Source organism: Elephas maximus, chromosome 9 (assembly GCF_024166365.1).
Source record: "Elephas maximus indicus isolate mEleMax1 chromosome 9, mEleMax1 primary haplotype, whole genome shotgun sequence".
Lineage (NCBI taxonomy): Eukaryota > Metazoa > Chordata > Mammalia > Proboscidea > Elephantidae > Elephas > Elephas maximus.
In genome coordinates this window covers 15714963-15741242 of record NC_064827.1, presented here as the reverse complement: position 1 = coordinate 15741242, position 26280 = coordinate 15714963, and the positions used below count along the sequence as shown (strand labels likewise).

Below are 26280 nucleotides of genomic sequence, written 5' to 3'. Positions count from 1 at the left end.
AGGGACATGGAAGGCACATGAGGAGAATTGGAGACAAGGATTTATGGGGAAGAGGTATGTGGACAGATCTCTGAATGGGCCAAAGTAGTAAAGATATTTGTGTCTCATGTGAATGCTCACCAGAGGGTGACCTCAGCAGAGGATAGGATGACTTGTTCTGTCAACGCTAGTCATCCTTTTTTCCCCAGCTACTCCCATCATTCCTCAGTGGGCTCATGAGCAAAGTGGCCATGGTGGTGAGGATGGAGGTTATGCATGGGCTCAGCAACATGGGCTTCCACTCACCAAGGCCGACTTGGCTACAGCTACTGTTGACTGCCCAGTCTGCCAGCAGCAGAGACCAACACTGAGTTTTGATATGGCACCATCCCTTGAGGTGATCAGCCAGTAACCTGGTGGCAAGTTGATTACATTGGACCACTTCCATCATGGAAAAAGCAGCATTTTGTCCTTACTGGAATAGACACTTACTCTGGATATGAATTTGCCTTCCCTGCACACAATGCTTCTGCCAAAACTACCATCTGTGGACTTACAGAATGCTTTATCCACCATCATGGTATCCCACACAGCACTGCCTTAGATCAAGGGGCTCACTTCATAGCAAATGAAGTGCTGCAGTGGGCCCATGCTTATGGAATTCACTGGTCTTACCATGTTCCTCATCATCCTAAAGCATCTGGCTCAATGCAATGATGGAATAGCCTTCCAAAGACACAATTATGGCACCAGCTAGGTGACAATACCTTGTAGTGTTGGGGCAGTGTTGTCCAGGAGGCTGTATATGCTCTAAACCAGCATCTAATATATGGCACTGTTTCTCCCATAGCCAGGATTCATGGGTCCAGGAATCAAGGGGTGGAAATAGTGGTACCACCCACTGTTACCCCTAGTGACCCCACTCGTAAGATTTTTGCTTCCTGTCCCCATGATCTTATGCTCTGCAGGTATAGAATGGAAAACCACAGCAACCCAATTCCGATATGACTACTAATGATCCACATCCAGAAATGAAGGTTTGGGTCACCCCACCAGGCAAAGAACCATGACCAGCCGAGGTGCTTGCTGAGGGCAAAGGGAATATGGAATGGGTGGTGGAAGAAGGTAGTTCTAGATACCACTTATGGCCACGTGACCTGTTGTAGAAACGAGGACTAATTGTTAGAAGTATTTCTGCTTTGTACGTGTGCATCAAATATTTTTGTTTTCTTCACTTATAAAATATAAGATATAAATTGGGCTAGTGCATTTTCAGCCATACCCATGTTAGTTTTATCACGTTAGGCACAAGTATGACTTTATAATTGTCTTTATTCAGAGATTATGTATGGTTTAAGGAGATGTGTACATGTGCCAAGTTGACAAGGGGTGGACTGTGATGGTTAATGTGTGTCATCTTGGCTGGGCCATGATTTTCAGTGTTCATATGTGATCACTCCCATAATGCCATCTGCTGTGAGTAGCCAATCAACTGGAAGGCAGTTTCCTTGGGGGTGTGGCCTGCATCCAAATATAAGCAGACATTCTGGCTTTTTCCTCACTCAGTCCTCTGGCATCCTCCTGTTCATGTGACCTCTGGCTCTTGGGACTTGAGCTATCAGCTTATCTGCAGATCTTGGGATTCGTCTATCTTCACACCCTGAGTGAGAACCCTGCTCTCTGACCTGCCAACTTGGGTTTGCCAGCCTGTGGCTCCGTGAATCTAGAGAAGCCACTATCCTGATCCACAGACTTGGGATGTTCCAGCCTCTAGATTCGTGTGAGCTTTTTCCTTGATATAAATCTCTCTGTATTTATACCCTTTACTGGTTTTGCCTCTCTAGAGAACACAGCCTAAGACACATCCCAGAAAACCAAACCCACTGCCGTGGCATTGATTCCTACTCATAGCGACCTTATAGCACAGAGTAGAACTGAGTAGAACTGCCCTATAGGGTTTCCAAGGCTGTAAATCTTTACGGAAGCAGACTGCCACATCTTTCTCCCAAGGCGCAGATGGTGGGTTCCAACCACCAACCTCTCTTTTAGCAGCCGAGTACTTAATCACTAGGCCTCCTTGGTATATACATGCAATGGCTTGTTACTCAGCTGTAAAGACAAATGAAGTTCTGATAAATACTGCAAGATGGATGAATCTTGAAAACATGCTGAGTGAAAAAAGTCAGTCACGAAAGGAAAAACCTATTGTATGATCCCACTTAAATGGGCAAATGGGGAATCTTTGCTAAGGCAGCACTGGGTTAATGGTGGTGGAGTAATTTGGAAAAGGACAGTGGTGATGGTCACACATGATGAAAGCCGCAAGGTGTGGAACCCTTCTGCAGTGAAGGATTGGGCCTTTTGGTCCTGGGCCTGAGAGGACGAAGGCTCACACCTGAGGCCACTGAGCGGCGAGCCACCAACTAAGCCTCAGGAGGCCTGGTGAGGCCAACAAAGGCCTGGGAAGCCAGAGGCCACAGGAGCTTCCAGGGCTGTGGAACATTTGGCTGTCGGGGATGGGTAAGCATGCTCCTTGGGGACAGGGAAGCTCTGTGCTGAAGCTTTTTGTCTCAGGGTGGAGACGTCAGCCCGGGGGATAAGAGATTGGAAGTTCATCAGAGGGGATTGGACCCAGCAGCAGCAAAAACCCTGGACCCGGTAGAGGGCAGAGCCTGGAGAAACAGCAGGAGAGGCCAGGAAAAGTAATGCGGCTGAATTATGTAAAAAACGGATCTGCAAATGCTTTGTTACATGTATTTGTACCACAATAAAAAAAAAATTTATGCTAAGTGAAAGAAGCCAGGCGCAAAGACCACATATTGTAGGATTCCATTTGTATGAAAGGTCCAAAAAAAAAAAAAGGACACAGTAGTAGAACTGCCCCATAGGGTTTCCAAGGAATGGCTGGTGGATCTGAACTGCTGACCTTTGTGTTAGCAGCCGTCCTCTTAACCACTATGCCACCAGGGTTCCATGAAGTGTCCAGACTAGGCATATCTAGAGTTAGAAGGTAGACTGGTAGTTGCCAGGGGCTGGGAGTGGGGAGTGACTGCAAATAGGTGTGGAGTTTCTACTTAGGAGGTGAAAATGTGCTGGAATTATAAATTGTGAATACATTAACCACTAAGTTCTATACTTTTCTAAAAAGGCGGGTTTTGTGGCATATGAATTAATTCCACTTAAAACTCTTTTCATGAGGAGCATGCTTTCTATTTAGCCTTGCTTCGAGAATGGAACATGAGCTTTCCAGGAACCACGGTGTTGTGTCAGGACCACACACCGGGAACTGCAGAAAGTTGTGTAATAGCAGTGGATTCTGTGGGGTGCCCCATGCCCACCGCTCCTGTAGGAATTGCTTCTCCCCTCACCCTATAACCTGGCCGCTGAGATGCACCTGCGTGTTGAGTGTGACCCCTCTTGCTGGTCCCAGCTGGGTACGACAGGGATGGGCCCAGTCCTGAGCGGGCTCAGGCAGCTCATTCTCCAGAGCATCGAGTTGAACTTACCAATGACCCAGTCTCTCTTGGTAACGGGATCCTAATATGGAAAAGCTGGGAGCTCTCCGTGGCCAAGTCATAGCGCTTTAGCAAGCGTTTGTTCCCTGATGCGTTTTTCTCATGAAAGCATGCAGGTTCATTGCAGAGTATACTTTGGACAATACAGGAAAACATGAAAAGCCAGTCCTGTTTAATACCCTCTTAGAGATGCGGTCTGGTCTCCTCTGCCGTTGTCTGTAAACTCTCGTCTGCAGGTGGAGATCATGTGGTCTGCTTAACTTTGTCATTTTTCATTATATTTTCAATGTTTTCCATGCCATCAGCAATTCTTTACAATTTTACTGTATGAACAGTGTTCGCTTGCCCCAGTCTTCTACTGTCAGGCATTTCAGAAGCAGTCAGCTCTTACTGCTCCGATCCTAAATCTGCATGTGAACAGAAATTTAAGTCTGTCTCAATTTCTAGCTATTTTATAAGGAAAATTCTAAGAGGTGGATTTATAAAATGAAAAGAATATTTTTGTGGTTTTTGATACATAGACCTTTTACTGTCAACTCTTGGATGATGAATAAACGAAGCGTCGTGTAATGGTTTTATTTCCCTTACATATATATGCACCAAGAAAAAAAAAATCATTACAGAAGTAGCAGCAACTTTAATTACATGCAAAAGTTGAATCTACCCCCAAATGACTTCCTGTTTTGGTATCAGCAAATAACTTAAATGTAGTCAGTAAACTTCAAATATACCAAGTATTTAAATGTACTGGTTAAAATATGGCTTGCTTTAACAGTTGATATGTGAACCAAACAACAAGGCAAAGTGAAAATGTGAATTAAAAAAAAAAAAATGTAACAGATTTATTAATCAGAGAAGACTTTTCTATGACCTTCCTTGCCAGATTTTTCTGTGAGGCCACCTATTTTGTTAGTTGAAAAACATGTTTTATACCAAAAAGACTCATTCACAGGTAGGTAGTCACTTTACTGGGGGCCTGCTTTCGAGAGCAGGAGATGAGCCTAGCAGCACAGTGTTTTACTGAGGATTATTTGAAAGGATCACAACTGTGTGCACTGGTAAATAATTTTTATTGACTGAATATTCACACCAAACACACAAGTTAGGCTGGTTCTTCTCCTCATGGACTAGGATAGGAGGAGAAATTTCAGCTTGGTTTTAGCTGGGCTACATGTGCTCACATGGGGAACTTTATTTAAGATGCAGGGAAAGGTGGTTTGGAAACAAAGACTTAAGTAAAAGTAGCACCAGAAGGACCAGGCACCAACAATCACATATTCCACCCACTCAGGACTTTTATTATGTGAAATTATTGCACTTGTAAAAAGTAAAACAATAGAAAATTACCAAACGCAATTTTGAGTACAGTTTGATGAATTTTGAACTAAAGATTTCAAAATGGTTTTGAGTTTCCCTTCAAAAGAAACCTGGCTCGAAAACGGGACCTAGGCATTTGCGGTACTTTAAAAAGCAAGGCCAGAGGACCGTGTTTATTCCTAAACTGTGACTGCGCTGTGAGAAAAGAGGCTGTTTTACATGGCGGTGCGGATTTGGTCCACATCAAATACATCACTATTATAAAAATAGACAAGTTTGTTTTTGTAAAAAATAACATTGCATTCCTTTGTTCAAATTGCACAGTTCAAACTAAATTAATACTGTTGTAAGGTAATTAATATTACATACAGCGGATATGTAAGTTTTGTCGGAAGCAATTAAGGAGTACGCAGTTATGTTTCCATAATGTATGAAAACTAAAATTTAAGTCATATCTAGAAATACATGAAATAGCTTAAAAGTTACAACGGAGAACACTTTGTTTACAACTAATTTTAGTAGCCGTGATAATATAGGATTTAGCAGCCTATTTACATAAAAGTCCATTTTTATTCAATTTACAAAAGCAATAAATAAGAAACTACATTAATTTGCACAAAACCTGTTTCTTTTCATGATCACTGTGACCATTTCTGTTACTTTACAGCCAAGTCAATAAGCCTGTGCTCCTTTATGAAGACGGTTCAGACTCAGAAAGAAGAGCAAGCCCTGTCTTTATTCCAAGAGTGAGTTATCTATAGCCATGCAGAAGCCAGCATAAAGCCTTACAAACTATAATACACGTCCCACAGCCAGGAGCAGAGCTTTGAGTGTATTTACATGAGCGTATTCACATAAAGACAGAATTCTTTGATACAAAATAGTCGAGTGGTATCCATCAGCATAATTGGTAAAAACCCCTTGGGGACCTCCACCCACACTGATCTAGCAGTGGCCAAGCTTGCCCAAACAGGCGCATCAACTTGCAGGTGGAGGGCTGCCATCAGTCCAGCACTGGAGTGTAACAGACAGAGGCCACGCAGCAGGTCCCCACCACACTGGCACACAGCGTGCCAGGGCAGGCCTCCAGCCAGGAGGACCAATCGGGGAGTCCAGTGCTGTCCAGGGGAGCAGACGGGTAGCTCACATCCCTGATTAGCCACAGAGAGCACCTTAGCGTTGATAAAAAAAAAAAAAGCAGTCTGGACACACCAGAAATCGGGCAAGAAGCTGAAGTAGGAAAAAGTAAGCTCATCTGGGCCCCCATGATCATGATGGTTTCAGGGCTCCCAGCCTTTAAGAATAAAACTGAAATATTCTCATGTACATCTGTACAATATTACTACTTTCCACTGCAGCTTAAAAAAATCTTTATGAAAGTTGATTTATTTGAGATCACATTTTTATGAAGTCAAATAGATTTCTTGGAGGACAAACAGTTAAAATCTAGTAATCCTGAAGCAGAGTCTCTAAGCAGAGTCCTCTCCTCTTTAAGCTACCCACTAGGTCACAGTGTCCCTGGGCACACACTGCTGCTACTCAACTTTGCCCACCGCGAGGGTGCCCTCTGCTGTCAGGACACAGAACAGTCGTAAGTCCCATCCTGGAAAGGCTCCTCCTCCTCGGCTCGGGCGATGGCCTCCTCCTTCCGGCTGGCCGTGCTGCCCCCGACCTCCCCCAGAGGCACACTGCTGTGGCCTGAGGCACCCCTGCTCTCCTCTGTGCGTGGACTCATCTGCTCTGGGGTCTTACCCACCAAGACCGGCTGGAAGGCTTCAGGCTGGACCTGCTCTTCTGTCATCTCACTGAGCTTCTGCAGTTGTGGCTTAATGATGTTTAAAAATGGCTTATATCCAGGGCTAGGCAGAGGAAAACGGCAATCAGCTCCCTGCCACAATCCAAAACGCCCCACAGAGCATGACGGGTAAACTCCCAAACATCGGTACAATGGGGTCAGTGCTAGGGATGGGTGAGGGGAAGCCAAGGGGCGGAAAGAAAGGCCTCCTGGGACGCCAACCAGTGCAGAGGGCTGCACACAAGCACTAGTCCTAAATTTCTGAGCACTAGCAGCAAAGATGGACATTTATTTGTCAGTTTTACAATTAAAAATTATGCTCTAAAATCAAAAGATCAGCAGGATTTTAGTACTGAAAAAGGCCCTTCAGAGAATCTAACCTGAATGCATTTGGCAGTAAGGAAAACTAGACCCAGAGAAGTGAAGGAACTGGCTCAGATCCTTAGAGACAGGGCTAGAATCCAAGACGTTTAACTTCCACATGCGATTTTTACTCTGAACTTGGTGATAACTGCCAAGGACTGTTAAATTCACACAGGCCTTAACATTCTTCTCCTTGTTTTCAAGCAGAAGTGTTTGTTTAGGTTATGATTGTCAGTGCCAAAGTACACAAGTCTCAAGTTCCAGTTGAACTCTGAGATAGTGTGTACTGTGTCAACCTGAAGTCAGTGACAGGCAGTCACAGGGAAGCTAGAAACCAGCACTCCAGGTGTCCTCAAAGTAGACATTACCTTTCTAAGTGGACATACCAAAAAAACCCCCCAAAAAACAAAACCAAAACCCGTTGTTGTCAAGTCATTTCTGACTCATAGCGACCACATAGGTCAGAGAACTGCTCCATAGGGTTTCCAAGGAGCAGCTGCTGAATTCCAACTGCTGACCTTTTTGTTAGCAGCCGAACTCTTAACCACTGTGCCACCAGGGCTCTACAATGGACATACAAGGGTTACTAAAGAGAGTGGCCTTGCAAAATGACATAAGAAACTCTTACTTCTGCCAACATAAAATCCCCAAATAAGTGAACCCTAACTAAGAGTCCCACTGAAGAGCAGGATGTCCCAGACAGCTGGGAAGGGGCAACAGGAAGCAGCTCTCACCAGTCTGAGGTGGCCCATCGGTCCACAGCATGCAGCCCTGTCTTTATGTTCTGTAACGTCTCTCCATCCACCTCTGACGACTGCATAACAACCAAAGTCTGGCTGATGACTGAGGGTTCTCTGAGAATCAGGCCTATGACAATGCACCAGTCCAGACACCCGGCCTCCATGAAGATGTGCAGCAAATACCTACAGAAGAACAGAAACAAAGTGATGCACGCTAAGAAGGATCTAGAGGTGTACACAGGAAAGGCAGTGCTTATCAGGAAAGGGGCCCTGTGCCATCTGCCTGAACCCCAAGGAAGCACACTGCTCTCAGAAAGCGAGAAACTCACCGAAGCTGGACCTGTGACTTGTGAGGCCCTTTACTCGCCAGTTCCATAGAGATGTGCTCCAGCTCTGACTGGGTCAGACTAAGCGTGGAGAAATTCTCATCCACCATTGTCCAGTCCCCATCCACCATGGAGCTGCTCTCAGTCAAGTCTGTGGCTGAACCGATACTGCATTCATCACCTGAGGAGGAACGGTCAGAAGCTATAAACCAGTTCCATGTAGAAAATATGCTTTCCTTTACTAAAAAAAAAAATCACATGAGCGCTAAGCAGACATTAGGTAGGCGCCTTTTGATGGGTGGCAGGGGCTTTGCATGGTGCTGCCTTGTGTCTCCTCTGACACATCCAATCCCAGCCATGTGGTTTTTGAAAGAATCAGTTTCAACATGGTATTTCTGAATGACTGTTGTCCCTGGTTAAGGCAAGGGCCAATAGCTTCTCTTTGCTTTTGAATACTTTCCTTTCTCACTACAGGGACATGTGATAAAGTATTTCCACAAGAAACACTACAGGAAGAAGGCAGTCAATGAAAGGCGTCTGTTCCTGCAGACCATCAAAGTATAGGCAAAGCAAGTATGCCTTGTTCTAGTAACTGTCAGCTTCTCCAGCAGATAGTGAAGACTAATCCTCAAGGGCACACTGTGAAAGGAAAGAGTGAAGTCCTATCTCAGAAGTGTGACTGCACCTAAGCTTTCCTGACACTTACCTTTATTAAACAGAGGAGACAGGAAGGCGTCTTGGGTTTGTGCTCCATGGGACGAGGCTGAGTCTATCTCCTGGTGGGTGGGACCGAGGGTGCCAAGCCAGCTCTGACTTCGTTGGATGTTAGAGATGCCAGCATCCATCTCGGGGTTTAAAAAAGGGCCAGCTGATTGGGGCTTTAATATCTGCTCTCCTACTGCAAGGGAGGTCCGAAATCAAACAACAAAAACATAAAAAATGGGGAGAGAAATTCAAGACGCACGCATTGCCATTTCCAATTCAGTTCTTTCAGCCTCTCCCCACAAAGCACTGACAGTTGAAAGCTGCATCATCCATCCATAAACCAGGGAGGAGTGAGGACAACAAAACAGACTGACCAAATACTGCCTGCTACCTTCTATCATCTTCTGTCTTACTAGAATGAGGCAACCTTACTCTGTTGACCTCTTAAGTATCGACCTTGGTTTTTAAGATGATAAGAACTTTCCATGTATCATACTAAAAGGATTTTGTTTATATTTTCATCAATAGTATTAATTAGTGGGAGGCAGGGCCAAGACGGCAGAATAGCCAGAGGCTTCCGGCAATCCTTCTTACAACAAAGACCCGAAAAAATTAATGAAACAATTATATTTATGACATCAGTGAACATCAATGGAAAAGAAAACAAACTGAGTGGCACGGGGAGGGAGAGATGGTCCAGAAGCGGAGTCACTGGACCATAATCACCGGGATCCCTCAGGCACCATTCCTGGGAGCAGCCGTGGCAGGCTGGTGGTAGCATTCGGCCGCAGTTTCTTCAGGGAGAAAGCCAGCCGCACAGCCTACTCACACCTCCAGAACCAGAGAAGAATGGCAGTCTCGGCAAGAGCTAAGTACTTGCGTATATTTTACTGCACCCCCCGTGCCCAAGCTGGCTTCAGTGGCTGTCAATTTCCCTGGGCCTGAGATAGGCTCTGCTGAGTGCTCTGAGCCATTCTCCTGGCCTTAGAGAAGCAATAAATTCACAATTGGGGTAAAAGAAAATTTTCCAGCTTCACTAACTTGGGGAGCTCAGGACAGAAGCGGCTCCTGTCCAGGCATAAACGGTCCATGGACTTTGAATACCTTTCCCCTCTGCATGTACCTGTGTGGGCCTATTTCAGGAGATCAGGCCCTTGTTGGCTGATTGCAAATGTTTCAGCTGTGTGGTGGAAAGGTGGGTATTTGATGCTTGACACTGCCTTGCCTATTAAACAGGGTCCTCACCTACCCACATCAGGGTCCTAAAGGCTGGTGGCTCCACTCAGGTCACCCAGCCACCTATGACAAGGTCCAAGGATAACTGGTACCTCCCAGTCCTTAAAACCAAAGGCACTGGGTGCCCATGGTCCGATGGAGAACCCACCAACCGGTATGCTCAAGGGAACAGGGACGTGCTTTCCTCAGACACTTAGAGGACAGTTGCCAGCCCCCTGCCTTTTTCAGAGCGTGACCCCCTGCTGCAACTAGATACTGGTACCTACACCAATCACTCCTGCCACTCTAGGACTGTAGGACAGAGCCTGTAGCACACACTTGATGACCAGTTACCTGGACACCTGAGCTGAATCCATACAACAAAAGTGAATGGACTCCTAGGCTGATATAACTGATAACAGCTCTAGCCATCTGGTGACAGGAAGTCAGAGCGTCAAAGGTGAAAATAAACAAGGTAGCTCACTCAAGCAACCCATTTGGGCAAATCAAAACAAAACAAAGCAAGAAGCTAGGCTACCGTAAGCAAACGAATACAATAACTTATAGATGGCTCAGAGACAAAAGTCAATATCAAATCACATAAAGAAGCAGACCATGATCACTTCAACAAGCTCTCAAAACAAAGAATCAAAGGATCTTCTGGCTGAAGGTGCCTTCCTGGCATTACCTAATGCAAAATACAAAAGACTAATATAAAGAGCCCTTCAAGACAGGAACAAGATTAGGAAGGAAATCGGCAATATGCAGAACAAGCCAAGGAACACACAGATAAAGCAGTCTAAGAAATTAAAAAGGTTATTCAAAAACATAATGAAAAACTTAATAAGCTGCAAGAATCCATAGACTACAGCAATCAGAAATTCAGAAGATTAACGATAAAAGTACAGAATTAAACAACTCCATACAAAGTCAGAGGAGCAAAACTGAGCAAGTGGAAGGCAGAATTGGTGAGACTGAAGATAAAGCACTTGGCGCCAATTTATTTAAAGAAAAATCAAATCAAATAATTAAAAAAATGAAGAAACCTTAAAAATCACGTGGGACTCTATCAAGAGAAATAACCTACAAGTGATTGGAGTATGAGAACTGGGAGGGATAACAGAAAATACAGAGAGAATTGTTGAAGATTTGTTGGCAGAAAACTTCCCTGATGTCACGAAAGATGAGAAGACATCTATCCAAGATGCTCACTTAACTCCACAGAAGGCAGATCTTAAAAGAAAGTCACCAAACATATTGTAATCAAACATGCCAAAACCAAAGATAAACAGAATTTTAAGAGCAGCTAGGGATAAAACAAAAAGTCACCTACGAAGGAGAGTCAATAAGAATAAGCTTGGACTACTTGGCAGAAACCATGAAGGCAAGAAGGCAATGGGATGACTTATATAAGAAATTGAAGGAAAAAAATTGCCAGCCAAGAATCATATATCCAGCAAAACTGTCTCTCAAATATGAAGGTGAAATTAGGACATTTCCAGATAAACAGAAGTTTAGGGAATTCGTAAAAACCAAACCAAAACTATAAGAAATACTAAAGGGAGTTCTTTGGTTAGAAAATCAATAATATCAGGTATCAACCCAAGACTAGAACACTGGACAGAGAAATCAGATGCCAACCCAGATAGAGAAATCACAAAAATAAATCAAGACAAAAAAACGCTCAAAACAGGGAAATAGCAATGTTATTACGTAAAAGAAGGCAACATTAAAACAATAAAGTAGGACTAAGAAAAGTAGTCAAAGATCTTTCATATGGAGGGGAAGACAAGGCAATATAAAGAAATAAAAGTTAGGTTTAAACCTAGAAAAATAGGGGTAAATATTAAGGTAACCACAAAGGAGACTAACAATCCTACTCATGAAAAAGAATACAAGACAAAATAGTGACTCAGCAGAAACAAAATCAACAACAATGAATAAGAGGAAAAGACAATATATAAACTACTCAGCACAAAAAAATGAAGTAGGAAAAAGAAACTGTCAACAACACACACAAAAAAAGACATGAAAATGACAGCACTAAACTCATCCCTATCCATAAATACACTGAATGTAAATGGACTAAATGCACCAATAAAGAGACAGAGAGTGGCAGAATGGATAAAAAAACACGATCCGTCTATATGCTACCTGTAAGAGACACACCTTAGACTTAGGGATACAAAGAAACTAAAACTCAAAGGATGGAAAAAAATGCATCAAGCAAACAACAATCAAAAAAGAGCAGGAGTGGCAGTATTAATTTCTGACAAAATAGACTTTAAAGTTAAATCTACCACAAAGGACAAGGAAGGACACTATATAATGATTAAAGGGACAACAAACCAGGAGGATATAACCATATTAAATATTTATTCACCCAGTGACAGGGCTGCAAGATACATAAACCCTATCAGCATTGAAAAGTGAGATAGCTCCACGATTATAGTAGAAGACTTCAACACACCACTTTCAGTGAAGGACAAGCATCCAGGAAGAAGCTCAAAAAAGACACAGAAGATCGAAATGCCACAATCAACCAACTTGACCTCATAGATATGTACAGAACACTCCACCCAACAGCAGCCAAGTATACTTTCTTTTCTAGTGTACATGGAACATTCTCTAGAATAGACCACATATTAGATCATAAAGCAAGACTTAGCAGAATCCAAAACATCAAAATATTACAAAACATCTTCTCTGACCATAAGGCCATAAAAGTAGAAATCAGTAACATCAATAACAGAAAAAGCAGTGAAAAGAAATCAAACACTTGGAAACTGAACAATACCCTGCTGAAAAACAACTGGGTTGCAGAATGCACTAAGGATGGAATAAAGAAGTTCATAGAATCCAATAAGAATGAAAACACTTCATATCCGAACCTCTGGGACACAGCAAAAGTGCTGAGGTCAAATTATATCAATAAATGCATATAATACAAAAAGGAGAAAGGGCCAAAATCAAAGAATTACCCATGCAACTTGAACAAACAGAAAGAGAGCAATAGAAGAAACCCTCAGGCACCAGAAGAAATACTAAAAATTAGAGCAGAATTAAATGAAATAGAAAACAGAAAAACAACTGAAAGAGTTAACAAGACTGAAAGCTGGCTTTTTGAAAAAATTAACAAAATTGATAAACCACTGGCTAAACTAACAAAAGAAAAACAAGAGAGGAAGCAAATAACCTGAATAAGAAACTAGATGGGCGATATCACAACAGACCCACATGAAATTAAAAGAATCCTATCAGATTACTATGAAAAATTGTACTGTAACAAATTTGAAAACCTACAAGAAATGGATGAATTCCTAGAAACACACTACCTACCTAAACTAACATAAACAGAGGTAGAAAAACTAAATAAACCCTAACAAAAGGATAGATTGAAAAGGTCATCAAAAAACTCCCAACAAAAAAAAGCCCTGGCCTGACAGCTTCACTGCAGAGTTCTACCAAACTTTGAGAGGAGAGTTAACACCACTACTAATAAAGGTATTTTACAGCATAGAAAAGGACGAAATACTACCAAACTCATTCTATGAAGCCACCATATCCCTGATACCAAAATCAGGTAGACACCACAAAAAAAGAAAATTACAGACTTATATCCCTCATGAACTTAGGTGCAAAAATCCTCTACAAAATTCTAGCCAAGAGAATTCAACAACGTATCAAAAAAATAATTCGCCAAGACCAAGTAGGATTCATACCAGGTATGGAGGGATGGTTCAACATTAGAAAAACAATTAATGCACTCCATCATATAAATAAAAGATAAGAACCATATGATCTTATCAATTGATGCAGAAAAGGCATTTGACAAAGTCCAACACCGATTCATGATAAAAAACTCTCAGCAAAATAGGAATAAAAGGCAAATTCCTCAACATAATAAAGGGCATTTACACACAGCCAACAGCCGACATCATCCTAAACGGACAGAGCCTGAAAGCATTCCCCTTGAGCCTGGGAACCAGAGAAGGATGCCCTTTATCACCACTCTTATTCAACATTGTGCTGGAGGTCCTAGCCAGAGCAATTAGGCTAGATCAAGAAATAAAGGGCATCCAGATTGGTAAGGAAGAAGTAAAAGTATCTCTATTTGCAGATGACATGTTCTTATACACAGAAAACATGATCTTATATACAGAGTATCAGGATACATGATAAACATACAAAAATCAGTTGGATTCCTCTACACCAACAAAAAGAATGTCGAAGAGGAAATCACCAAATTAATATCATCTGCAGTAGCACCCAAGAAAATAAAATACTTAGGAATAAATCTTACCACAGATGTAAAAGACGTATACAAAGAAAACTACAAGACACTACTGCAAGAAACCAAAAAAGACCTAGGTAAGTGGAAAAACATACCTTGCTCATGGATGTGGTTGTTGTTAGGTGCCATCAAGTCACTTCTGACTCATAGGAACCCTGTTTACAACAGAACAAAACACTGCCTGATCCTGAGCTATCCTTACAATTGTTATGCTTGAGCTCATTGTTGCAGCCACTGTGTCAATCCACCTTGTTAAGGGTCTTCCTCTTTTCTGCTGACCCTGTACTCACTCTGCCAAGCATGATGTCGTTCTCCAGGGACTGATCCCTCCTGACAACATGTCCAAAGTATGTAAGATGCAGTCTCGCCATCCTTGCCTCTAAGGAGCATTCTGGCTGTACTTCTTCTAAGACAGACTTGTTTGTTCTTTTGACAGTCCATGGTATATTCAATACTCTTTGCCAACATCACAATTCAAAGGTGTCAATTCTTCTTCAGTCTTCCTTATTCATTATCCAGCTTTCACATGCATATGATGCGATTGAAAATACCATGACTTGGGTCAGGCCCACCTTAGTCTTCAGGGTGACATCTTTGCTCTTCAACACTTTAAAGAGGTCCTTTGCAGCAGATTTACCCAATGCAATGTGTCTTTTGATTTCTTGACTGCTGCTTCCATGGCTGCTGATTGTGGATCCAAGGAAAATGAAATCTTTGACAACGTCAATCTTTTCTCCATTTATCATGATGTTGCTCATTGGTCCAGTTGTAAGGATTTTTGTTTTCTTTATGTTGAGGTGCAATCCATACTGAGGGCTGTGGTCTTTGATCTTCATTAGTAAGTGCTTCAAGCCCTCTTCACTTTCAGCAAGCAAGGTCGTGTCACCTGCATAACGCAGGTTATTAATGAGTCTTCCTTCAATCCTGATGCCCCGTTCTTCTTCATATAGTCCAGCTTCTTGGATTGTTTGCTCAGCATACAGATTAAATAGGTATGGTGAAAGAATACAACCCTGACGCACACCTTTCCTGACTTTAAACCAATCAGTATCCCCTTGTTCTGTCCGAACAACCGCCGCTTGATCTATGTAAAGGTTCCTCATGAGCACAATTACGTGTTCTGGAATTCCCATTCTTCGCAATGTTATCCATAGTTTGTTATGATCCACACAGTCGAATGCCTTTGGATAGTCAATAAAACACAGGTAAACATCCTTCTGGTATTCTCTGCTTTCAGCCAGGATCCATCTGACGTCAACAATGGTATCCCTGGTTCCACTTCCTCTTCTGAAACCGGCCTGGATTTCTGGCAGTTCATTGTCGACGTACTGCTGCAGCCGCTTTTGAATGATCTTCAGCAAAATTTTGCTTGCATGTGATATTAATGATATTGTTCTGTAATTTCCATATTCGGTTGGATCACCTTTCTTGGGAATAGGCATAAATATGGATCACTTCCAGTCAGTTGGCCAGGAAGCTGTCTTCCATTATTTCTTGGCATAGACGAGTGAGCACCTCCAGCGCTGCATCTGTTTGTTGAAATATCTCAACTGATATCCCATCAATTCCTGGAGCCTTGTTTTTTGCCAATGCCTTCAGAGCAGCTTGGACTTCTTCCTTCAGTACCACTGGTTCCTGATCATATGCCACCTCTTGAAATGGTTGAGCATCGACTAATTCTTTTTGGTATAATGACTCTGTGCATTCCTTCCATCTTCTTTTGATGCTTCCTGTGTCATTTAGTATTTTCCTCATAGAATCCTTCACTATTGCAACTCGAGGCTTGAATTTTTTCTTCAGTTCTTTCAGTTTAAGAAACACTGAGCGTGTTCTTCCCTTTTGGTTTTCCATCTTCAGCTCTTTGCATGTCATTATAATACTTTATCTTCTCGAGATGCCCTTAGAAATCTTCTGTTCAGTTCTCTTATTTCATCAAATTCTTCCTTTTGCTTTAGGTGTTCGACATTCGAAAGCAAGTTTCAGAGTTTCCTCTGACATCCATCTTGGTCTTTTCCTTCTTTCCTGTCTTTTCAATGACCTCTTGCTTTCTTCATGTATGATGATGTCCTTCCATAGCTCATCTGGTCTTCGGTCTCTAGTGTTCAATGTGTCAAATCTATTCTTCAGATGGTCTCTAAATTCAGGTGGGATATACTCAAGGTCATATTTTGGCTCTCGTGGACTTGCTCTGATTTTCTTCAGTTTCAGCTTGAACTTGCATATGAGTAATGGATGGTCTGTTCCACAGTCGGCCCCTGGCCTTGTTCTGACTGACGATATAGAGCTTTTCCATCATCTCTTTTCAAAGATGTAGTCAATTTGATTTCTGTGTGTTACATCAGGCGAGGTCCATGTGTATATTCGCCGTTTATGTTGGTGAAAAAAGGTATTTGCAATGAAGAAGTCATTGGTCTTGCAAAATTCTATCATTCAACCTCTGGCATTGTTTCTATCAGCAAGGCCATATTTTCCAACTACTAATCCTTTTTCTTAGGTTTCAACTTTCGCATTCCAATCACCAGTAATTATCAATGCATCTTGATTGCATGTTCGATCAATTTCAGACTGCAGCAGCTGATAAAAATCTTCTATTTCTTCATCTGTGGTCCTAGCGGTTGGTGGTGGTGCTCATGGATAGGAAGCGTAACATTGTAAAAATGTCTATTCTACCAAAAGCGATCTATAGATAAAATCCAATTCTGATCCAAATTACAACAACATTTTTTAATGAGATGGAGAAACAAATCACCAACTTCATATGGCAGGGAAAGAGGCCCCAGATAAGTAAAGCATCACTGGAAAAGAAGAACAAAGTGGGAGGCCTTACTCTACCTGATTTTAGAACCTATTATACCACCACAGTAGTCAAAACAGCCTGGTACTGGTACAACAACAGATACATAGACCAATGGAATAGAATTGAGAATCCAGACATAAATCCATCCACATATGAGCAGCTGATATTTGACAAAGGCCCAAAGTCAGTTAAACCGGGAAAAGGCAGTCTGTTTAACAAACAGTGCTGGCATAACTGGATATCCATCTGCAAAAAAATGAAGTAAGACCCATACCTCACATCACACACAAAAACTAATTCAAAATGGATCGAAGACCTAAATATAAAATTTAAGATGATAAAGATCATGAAACAAAAAATAGGGACAATGCTAGGAGCCCTAATACATGGCATAAACAGTATACAAAACATTACTAACAATGCAGAAGAGAAACTAGATAAGTGGGAGCTCCTAAAAATCAAACACCTACGCCCACCCAAAGACTTTGCCAAAAGAGTAAAAACATCACCTACAGACTGGGAAAGTTTTTAGCTATGACATTTCCGATCAGCGTCTGATCTCTAAAATCTATGTGATAGTGCAAAAGCTCAACTACAAAAAGACAAATAACCCAATTAAAAAACAGGTGAAGGATATGAACAGGCACTTCACTAAAGATGACATTCAGGTAGCTAACAGATACATGAGGAAATGCTCACGATCATTAGCCATTAGAGAAATGCAAATCAAAACTACAATGAGATTCCATCTCACGCCAACAAGGCTGGCATTAATCCAGAAAACACGAAATAATAAATGTTGGAGAGATTATGGAGAGACTGGAACACTTATGCAGTGCTGGTGGGATGTAAAATGGTACAACCACTTTGGAAATCGATTTAGTGCTTCTTTAAAAAACTAGAAATAGAACTACCATATGATCCAGCAATCCTACTCCTTGGAATAAATCCTAGAGAAATAAGAGCCTTTACGTGAACAGGTTTATGCACACCCATTACAATAGCAAAAAGATGGAAGCAACCAAGGTGCCCATCAACAGATGAACAGATAAATTGTGGTATATTCACACAATGGAATACTATGCATCAATAAAGAACAATGATGAATCTGTGAAACAATTCATAACATGGAGGAATCTGGAAGGCATTATGCTGAGTGAAATTAGTCAGTTGCAAAAGGACAAATATTGTATGAGACCAGTAGTATAACAACTCAAGAAATAGTTTAAACAGAGAAGAAAATATTCTTTGATGGTTATGAGAGTGGGGAGGCACAGAGGGAAGGGGGTTTTGACTAATTAGATAGTAGATAAGAAGTATTTTAGGTGAAGGGGAAGACAACACACAATACAGCAGAGGTCAGCACAACTGGACTAAACCAGAAGTAAAGAAGTTTCCTGAATAAACCGAACGCTTTGAAGGCCAGGGTAGCAGGGGCAGGGGTTTGGGGACCATGGTTTCAGGGGACATCTAAGTCAATTGGCATAATAAAATCTATTAAGAAAACATTCTGCATCCCACTTTGGAGACTGGCGTCTGGGGTCTTAAACACTAGCAAGTGGTCATCTAAGATGCATCGATTGGTCTCAACCCACCTGGGGTAAAGGAGAATGAAGTACACGGAAGACCCAAGGTAATTATGAGCCCAGGAGACAGAAAAGGCCACATAAACCAGAGACAACATTAGCCTGAGTCCATAAGAACTAGATGGTTCCTGGCTACAACCGATAACTGCCCTGACAGGGAACACAACAGAGAACCCCTGAGGGAGCAGGAGAGCAGTGGGATGCAGACCCCAAATTCTTGTAAAAAGACCAGACTTGATGGTCTGAGACTGGAAGGACCCTGGGGGTCACGGTCCCCAGAATTTCTGTTGGCCCAAGACAAAAACCATTCCCGAGGCCAACTGTTCAGACAGGGCCTGTACTGGACTATGGGATAGAAAGTGATACTGTTGAAGAGTGAGCTTCTTGGATCAAGGAGACACATGAGACTGTATGGGTATCTTCTGTCTGGAGGGAAGATAAGAGGGTGGAGGGGGTCAGAAGGTGGCCGAGTGGACATGAAGAGAGAGTGTGGAGGGAAGGAGCGTCCTGTCTCATTAGGGGGAGAACAACTAGAGATATATAAAAAAAAAAATAGAGATATATAGCAAGGTATATATCAATTTTTATATGAGAGTCTGATTTGATTTGTAAACTTTCACTTAAAGCACAATAAAAAAAAATGCACTCTTCTGAAAAAGACTTGAATTACAAAACTTAATTTTTCTTTCAACAAAACATGCAGCTTGACATTGTCCTCTGCTAGCTTAGAAGACGGCCTAAGCTCATAAAGATGCATTCTTACTACTCCCTTGGAATGAGTCCTTTCGGTAAATAAGTCACAATCGAGCTTATTTTGAGATCTATAGCTAACTAACTGGTTCCAAGATTCTTTTCCTCACTAACGTAAGTGTGGCAGCCAGTTCACAATTAGTTGATAATTTGAGATAAGAGTGGTTGGGTTTATGAGTTAGACTTCAAGGTCACAAGACTTAGAGACATAGGTTCTACTTCATTTTACATCCTTCGTCAAACGGTGGATGTTCCAGCTGATGTACAAAAAGCTGGCTTTTATTCTCTCCTGAGTTTGGAATGAAAAGACTTTCTTTTGAATATCAACTAAGAGCAAAATGTTTAAATGGAGTAGAACACAATTCTTGTACAACCAACATGGATTCTCCGTTACCTGGTCGGTACTTTCCGTTCTTGAAGGGAGAGCTGATGGAAGAGGCGGGGATGATGGGCAGTGGCCACAAGAAATCTTTGTGGAGTCTCTTCAGGGCTATCACGAAGTTGTCCACCCGGGCCGCCCGGGTCCGTTCCTTGCACAGCCAACTAATCAGCTCAAAGCCCAGCTGGGCGGCAAAGCAGCCAAGGTCCTTGAGCCGCACTTCTTCCAGGAGGCGCCGCGCATGTCTCCAGAGCATCACGTCAATGTACATGTTCTCAGCACAGTCGCTGTCTCTGCTCCACCTATAGCGGGGGCACAGAAAAGCTGCAGGGCACTCCTGCCTGCAGAGCTTCACAATGGTTATACAGCAGCACTGCAAAAGCTGGCAAGGAGGCGAGAGATCAAGACCTAACTGACTGAGGAGAAAGGCAAGGACCAGGGCTCCTCCCCTTGTGCAACCCACACCCTGAGGAACACTGCCTGGAGCACAGCAGTCTGCTCTCAAAGCCCATGTGTAGAATGAGTGTGTGGAGCAGGGAAAAAGAGAGGACAAAGATGCTAGGCCTGTGAAGAGGGTGGTGACTGGCTGAAGGAAAAAAAGGAGCAAATAAATGTTGTATTTCAAAAGTGGGAAGGAGATCAGATCAAAGACGCTAAAGGCAGAGAAGCTAAGTGAAATGAAATCTCTCAATGTGAGTTATGGTGGAGATCCATGAAAATAAAGCCGATTTTTAAAAACCAATGGCTTGACTAATCATAGTTTATGGTTCCTTCCTCAGAGGAGCTGGTGTGGTGTGACGGCATAGCATGTGCCTTTGGGCGGGGGCAGGAGAGGCCAGTGGTAGAGCCTCTCTCTGGAGCAGAACTGCCTCATCCACACCTTTGTGTTTCTGCGCCTGTTTCTTTACCTGCTCAATGTGCCTGCCTCAGACGGCTGTGAGAGGATTAAATGAGCTCATATATGTGAGAGGATTAAATGAGCTCATATATGCAAATGCTTAGAGCAGTGCCTGCAGAGTGAGAGTTCGGTACGTATCGGCCAGTATTTCAGCTCGGGGGAGGCTGAGGTGCTACTGTTTACCTGGCAGTTGTTCACAGCCTTCCATGGTTGCATCTGACTTGCATATGGCTCATGATCGTGTGTGTGTGTTTGTGTGTGTGTTTTGGGGGAGTGATGGTGGTGGTGATAGTGCTGGAGGAGGGGCAATGGCCAGTGACAGAGAAAGCAGTGAAGTATCACAATAAAAAATGTCGAACAAGCTCTTGCTGTGTGCCAGGTACTGTAGTGAGAATACAAACAGAATAGTAAAAAAAGAAGTAAGCCAAAACCTGTTGCTGTCGAGTCGATTCCGACTCATAGCGACCCTACGGAACACAGCAGAACTGCCCCACTGGGTTTCCAAGGAACGGTCGGTGGATTTGAACAGCCGACCTTTTGGTTATGAGCCGCAGCGCTTAAACACTGTGCCACCATGGCTCCAAAAAAAAAAAAAAAAGGACTGGGGAGCAAAAAAATAAGGGTCAAGAACATGTAACAACAAAGGCAGGAATACAAGGAGCTCACAGACCAGAAGAAAGTCTTAACAATTTTGTAATACTGAGCTTGAGTTCAGTCACCCCTTAGGGAACAGAACCCAATCTACGGGTGCTATAGGTCTCCAGGATACACTTCCTCCTCTCGGCTCTCCCACCACATAATGACTCCTCCAATCAAGAGAGTCACAGGACAGTCAAGCATGAGTGTGAAAGTTGTTTCATGTCAAGAGGCAGAGTTGGGAAGAAGGGTAAAACTACTGTGCCTCGTGGATTAACTGCAGGTTCCTGATCTTTCTTTTTATTCTGATCCTACTATAAGAAGTAATTTAAAGTTAACTGTTGTGAAAACAGGATATACCAAGCCATATTCTAGTGTCTGGGGCAAAAGTCTACACAGAGGATAGAAGTGAACTTTGGAAAAGGGAAAAAGGAATTGCAACCGGATCAAACAGTTGTTTCCATGAGAGCTGGCTTTATAAACACGTGTCTCAGAGTGCCCTAAGAGCAGCAATGCAGTTTTCTTCTTTTACCTTTTACCAGAAGGACCAGTTGGCATGCTTAGTGTTTTCTGTAAGCTGAATTTACTTGCAGGAACATTCTCAGCTGACTGGGATAAACTGATGCTTCGATTCCTGAAGAACTCAAATCCACCACTTGAACTGGGTTCCTGTGATGACATACAACATGTGGTGCAGTTAAACACCGATGCCATGTAGGCATATGGCCCAGAGAAGCTGGACAGTTGTGCAACCCACCTGAACTGTGGGTGTGGATGGAGGGGTCTCTGATTCTCCAGAGCCAATGGCTTTAAGAAACCGAATCATGTGTCGGCAGAGGTCCCACTTGCCTTGTTCCAGTGCCGTGTTGAACAGTAGGGTGGCATGTTGCCTACTCACGGCTGGGACTTCCATATTCTACAAAAACAACCAAAGAAGACGGCATTCCTTTTAGACTGCATGTGATCTGGGACGAAATAAGCAATTCTTTCTCTCTCCTGTGCCCTAGAGAAGGAATCAGCAGCTACAACACTGTAGGAGTTAGTTAAGATCAGCAGTACGATTAAAAGAAACATGAAAACAGCACCATGCAAGGGAGAGGAGGGAGGTGCTCTGTGGGTGTAATACAGACTATGTATGAGCTAGAGGGCTCCCACTACGTACCACACACTGTGTCAAGTGCCTTACACACATCATTTCATTTAATTCTCACAACAGCTGTACAACAGGTATATTATTCACACGAAGAAACCAAAGGTAAGTAACTTGTTGAAGGTCAGCAGAAAAGTAACACTGTAAATCTGGGCTGGTCTGACTCCAGAAGCTGACGTTCTGTCTCTTGGGACAGAGTTTCCTGAGGGTGTGACCAGAAGATACGCGCCTTCTGCCCTAGGGGGGAACTGCTGTACATTCAGCATCAGCAGTAATTCCTTCACAAATCCAGCCTTCCTGCCTGTGCTGTGCTTCACGGGAGGTGCCCCGTAGGTTAAGTTTAATTGTATCTATTACCTGAAGAGTTCCTGGGGCGGATTATCCAATAAGCAAGGTAAACATTGTGCTTACCTTGCTTACCAGATCATCTGTTGTGAACAATTTCGTATCTTTTTCACATCAAAGATTCTGCTTCCAGGTGTGGCCGGCATCTGTCTCTCTCCCAACCCTACAGCACCTTGCTACAGAATCCAAGCTTCTTTTCAAATTGACAATCCCTGACTGGGACAGATGACCTAATAAGCACGGTAAGCACGGGTTTGCCTGTGAAACCCATGTGAGATTGTTCACTATAGATTAGTAAGTAAGTACAAGTTAAGCCCATGCTTACCTGCTTATTGGATAATCCGCCCCTAGATAGTCCATAGTGACTTAGTAAATGTGCTAGAGAAAAAGCTTCCATTGGAAAGGAGATGACTGAAAGTGTAGGAAGGACCCTACAATACTGCAGCTGAATTTATTTTAATTCTATTTTTATAATTCTCATGGCTTTTCTTTAAAGCCAGCCAAAGAAATCACAGAATCTTCCCACCATCCAGCTTCTGGCTGAGTATCTCCTCTGGTTTCAATCAGTTCTCCTGAAGCAAAGAGGCTGACAGGAATTTGCTTCAGGCAGTTTCAAGCTGTGCAGTGAATCAGGTTTATGACTAGCTTCCGATATCACCGCAGACAACTCTGCATTAATGTAAAAGAACCATTAAGGGTAGCCTGTCAAATCTGTGTTAGACTGATACAGAAGCAGCAAATGATCACGCCCTTTTGTCAAATATATAATGAAACAAATTTTCAGGCATCGGAAAGAATCATTATTTTGAGGGAAAACATGCTAATGAGGGTCACCCCTGTGGCCACCTAAACCTTCTCTTGCTGAGGACCCCTGCTCTCATCAGGGTCCCCCCGGCCCCAGCAATTCCATACTACACCAAAACACATCCAGTACTGGGGGGAGCTCAGACAGACCCATTAATACGCAAAGTAATGCCCTTCTTCCGGCCTGGAACTCATTCATCTGTTTTAGGTCTATCAAGGGAGAAACAGGACAAAAGCCCCGCAGTGTTACTTGGTGACATTCAAAGGAATCCTCTACCAACACTGGACAAGACTGAGGTCTTCGAAAGGAAGGCAAGTGCTGCACACTGAGCAGAAAGCTCCATAAACTCAACCCAGGGCCGACATAGGACACTTTCAGTTCAAGCTCATTAATTCTCACCCTTCTCCAAGAAGACAACTGTTACCTGTAAGATAATAAGATAAGAGGCAGCTGTGTCCAAATCCTGAGCCATCAAACATTCCTCAAACAAGTCCTTAGGATTTCCAACGGCTGCAAAAAGGTAGTTCCACAGGGCATACTCAGTCTTCCTGGCACAGTGAACGACCGTCTGCAGGAAGAGGGGGAACTCGGTGATGAACTTGGCCACCGTGGGCAGCAGAGGGTCGGGAATGGGCTCCCGTGAGGTAGCTTCTTCTTCCAGCACTTCATGCAGCATGAGCTCCAGCACGTGCGGGAAGTAAGGGAGCGCGGCGCACGACTGGGCCAGCAGCAGGGCCTGCTCCCCGAGGTTCCTGACCAGCAGCTGGCGCAGAATGTGGTGGAGGTAGATCTGCGAGGTTCTCTCCACGACACAGAAGGGGAACAGCCCCTCCAGCTGCTCCCGAGCACTGCTCCGAGCGCACAGAGAGTCGTAGAGCAAAGTGTCGTTGACAGCACCGAGGACCAATGCGTCTTCAAACAGGACAGCCAGGGGGTAAATGTTGATGTGGAAGGGCAGCATGATCCGCTGGGACAGGAAGGAATGGGGCTTGCGATGGTCCCGAGGGAAGAGCGGAAGCCAGACCTTCATGCCTGCGCCACCGCAGCTCAGCCACAGGGCCTCCAGGAGGTGGCGCTTTTGCTTATTTGCTCGGCAGGTGGTCCAGACGTTCTCCACAGACTGGGCCAGGACAACAGGGGGGCAGAAGGGCAGCTGGAGCATAGAGACAAGAGCCAGGTCACTGAGAGTTTCAGAATGACAGCACGGCAGCTTTGCAGGGAAAGCAGGGGGATCGAGGTAGAATTAGGGGCAATCACAGCACCCTGCCTTTCAAATACATATTAAATCTTATAAACAGAGAAAAAGTAACTAATTCCACCACTCCATCCTTATTTTCCCAGTAGAATTAGCAAATACTGATGCTTAGGCAGTGCTATCTGGAGTAAGGAGCATCTTACTACAATTGGGCCCTTATCCTTTACCCTTTGCAAATACTTACTGTCACAGCCAGAGACTTAAGACTAATTTTGTCTACTTTCTCAGTCTCCAAATCACAAAATACAACACTCTCAAATTCTTCTACTGCTTCGTCGTGATCCCCTACCTCCCCAGTACTGTACATGGTCTACACCGACTCACAAGTTTCCTCTGGTTGGGGTTGCTCTCCTTCTCCCGGATTTGGGGGCCAGACCTGTCCCTCTGCATCATGATGAGCTGTCCTGCCAGATTGAGCATAATGCTCTCTGCATCCCGAGCCTGGGGGAAAGGGAAATCCCATTTATCCTCATTTATAGCGAAGTTGCCAGCATTTACCACTCAGTCCATAAGGTTTACAGGTTCAACAACCAACAATATTGAGGGTATACATTGTACATTGTATTCCATGAGGCTCTGTGGGAATACAAGGAGCTTTCCGTTCAGGGTGGAACAAAGCTTAACACATGATGCAATTAAAGAACAATGCAAGCGAATATAAAACTGAGGGCAGAGGTGAATTACACTGGAGACTTCAGAAGTTCAAACAAGTGAGAGCTGGCTGAAAGCTGGCCCAGCTAGACAAGGCTTAATGGGTGAGGTGGGACTCGAAGGATGAGCAAGCCAGAGATGGGTGGAAGGGAAAGGGCTGTGCTCTATGTGAAGAAAGCGGTGTGCAGGAAGACCTGGGGATGGGACAGAGCACTCCTATAGGGAAAGTGACAATAATCGGGTTACTCTAGGGATGGTGTGAGAACAAAGCTGGAGCGTATCAGACATTCAAGGAGGGCCTAGAAGGCAAGGGAAGAGAAGCAGAGGGAGTAAGCCACCACATCTGGTTCTGGAATAAGAGAGTTATTAAAAAAAAAAACCCGAGTTATTCAGGACGGATAACTGGGGAGAGGCAATCATCCAGTCTGTTGCAGTACTACAGAAATGAAAGAAATAAGTCTTTTTATTATGGAAAATTTCCATCAAGTAACAAAGTAGAGAGCCTAGTAAGTAACAAAGTAGAGAGCCTAGTATGATGATTTTCCACTGAACTGTCACCCAGCTTAAACAATTATGCATATTAAAGTTTGAGAAGCACTGTTTTAAAGTGAAGCCCAGATATTAGGTTGCCTGCAAAGTGGAAGATTTTGATTAAAAAAAAAAAAAAAAGAACTTACTGATATCCTAGACATGAAGGGTAGAAAAGAGTGGAATCAAGGATGATTTCAAGGTGTGGAATCTAGGTAAGGTGCTAGAGGAGTTAAGGTTATCATTGGTAT

At 43.3% G+C, this 26280-nt stretch overlaps 1 protein-coding gene across 4 annotated transcripts in view; it reads right to left on the bottom strand.

Annotated features, from left to right (window-relative positions):
• Nucleotides 1-830: 830 nt before the first annotated feature.
• The window catches only part of RIC1 (RIC1 homolog, RAB6A GEF complex partner 1), a 115034-nt gene continuing 89584 nt past the window's right edge, over nt 831-26280 (bottom strand). For 2 of the 4 annotated variants that reach the window (XM_049896773.1, XM_049896774.1), the window contains exons 18-26: nt 25175-25291; nt 24020-24748; nt 22053-22211; nt 21828-21964; nt 19777-20063; nt 8742-8933; nt 8039-8216; nt 7704-7892; nt 832-6670 (exon numbers count right to left, since the gene is read on the bottom strand). In XM_049896773.1, coding sequence (XP_049752730.1) covers nt 6385-6670; nt 7704-7892; nt 8039-8216; nt 8742-8933; nt 19777-20063; nt 21828-21964; nt 22053-22211; nt 24020-24748; nt 25175-25291 — 2274 coding nt within the window. In that variant the 3' untranslated portion in view covers nt 832-6384. Of the gene's footprint in view, nt 6671-7703; nt 7893-8038; nt 8217-8741; nt 8934-19776; nt 20064-21827; nt 21965-22052; nt 22212-24019; nt 24749-25174; nt 25292-26280 lie in introns of all 4 variants that reach the window. The other 2 variants (XM_049896776.1, XM_049896775.1) reach the window with 2 other exon arrangements.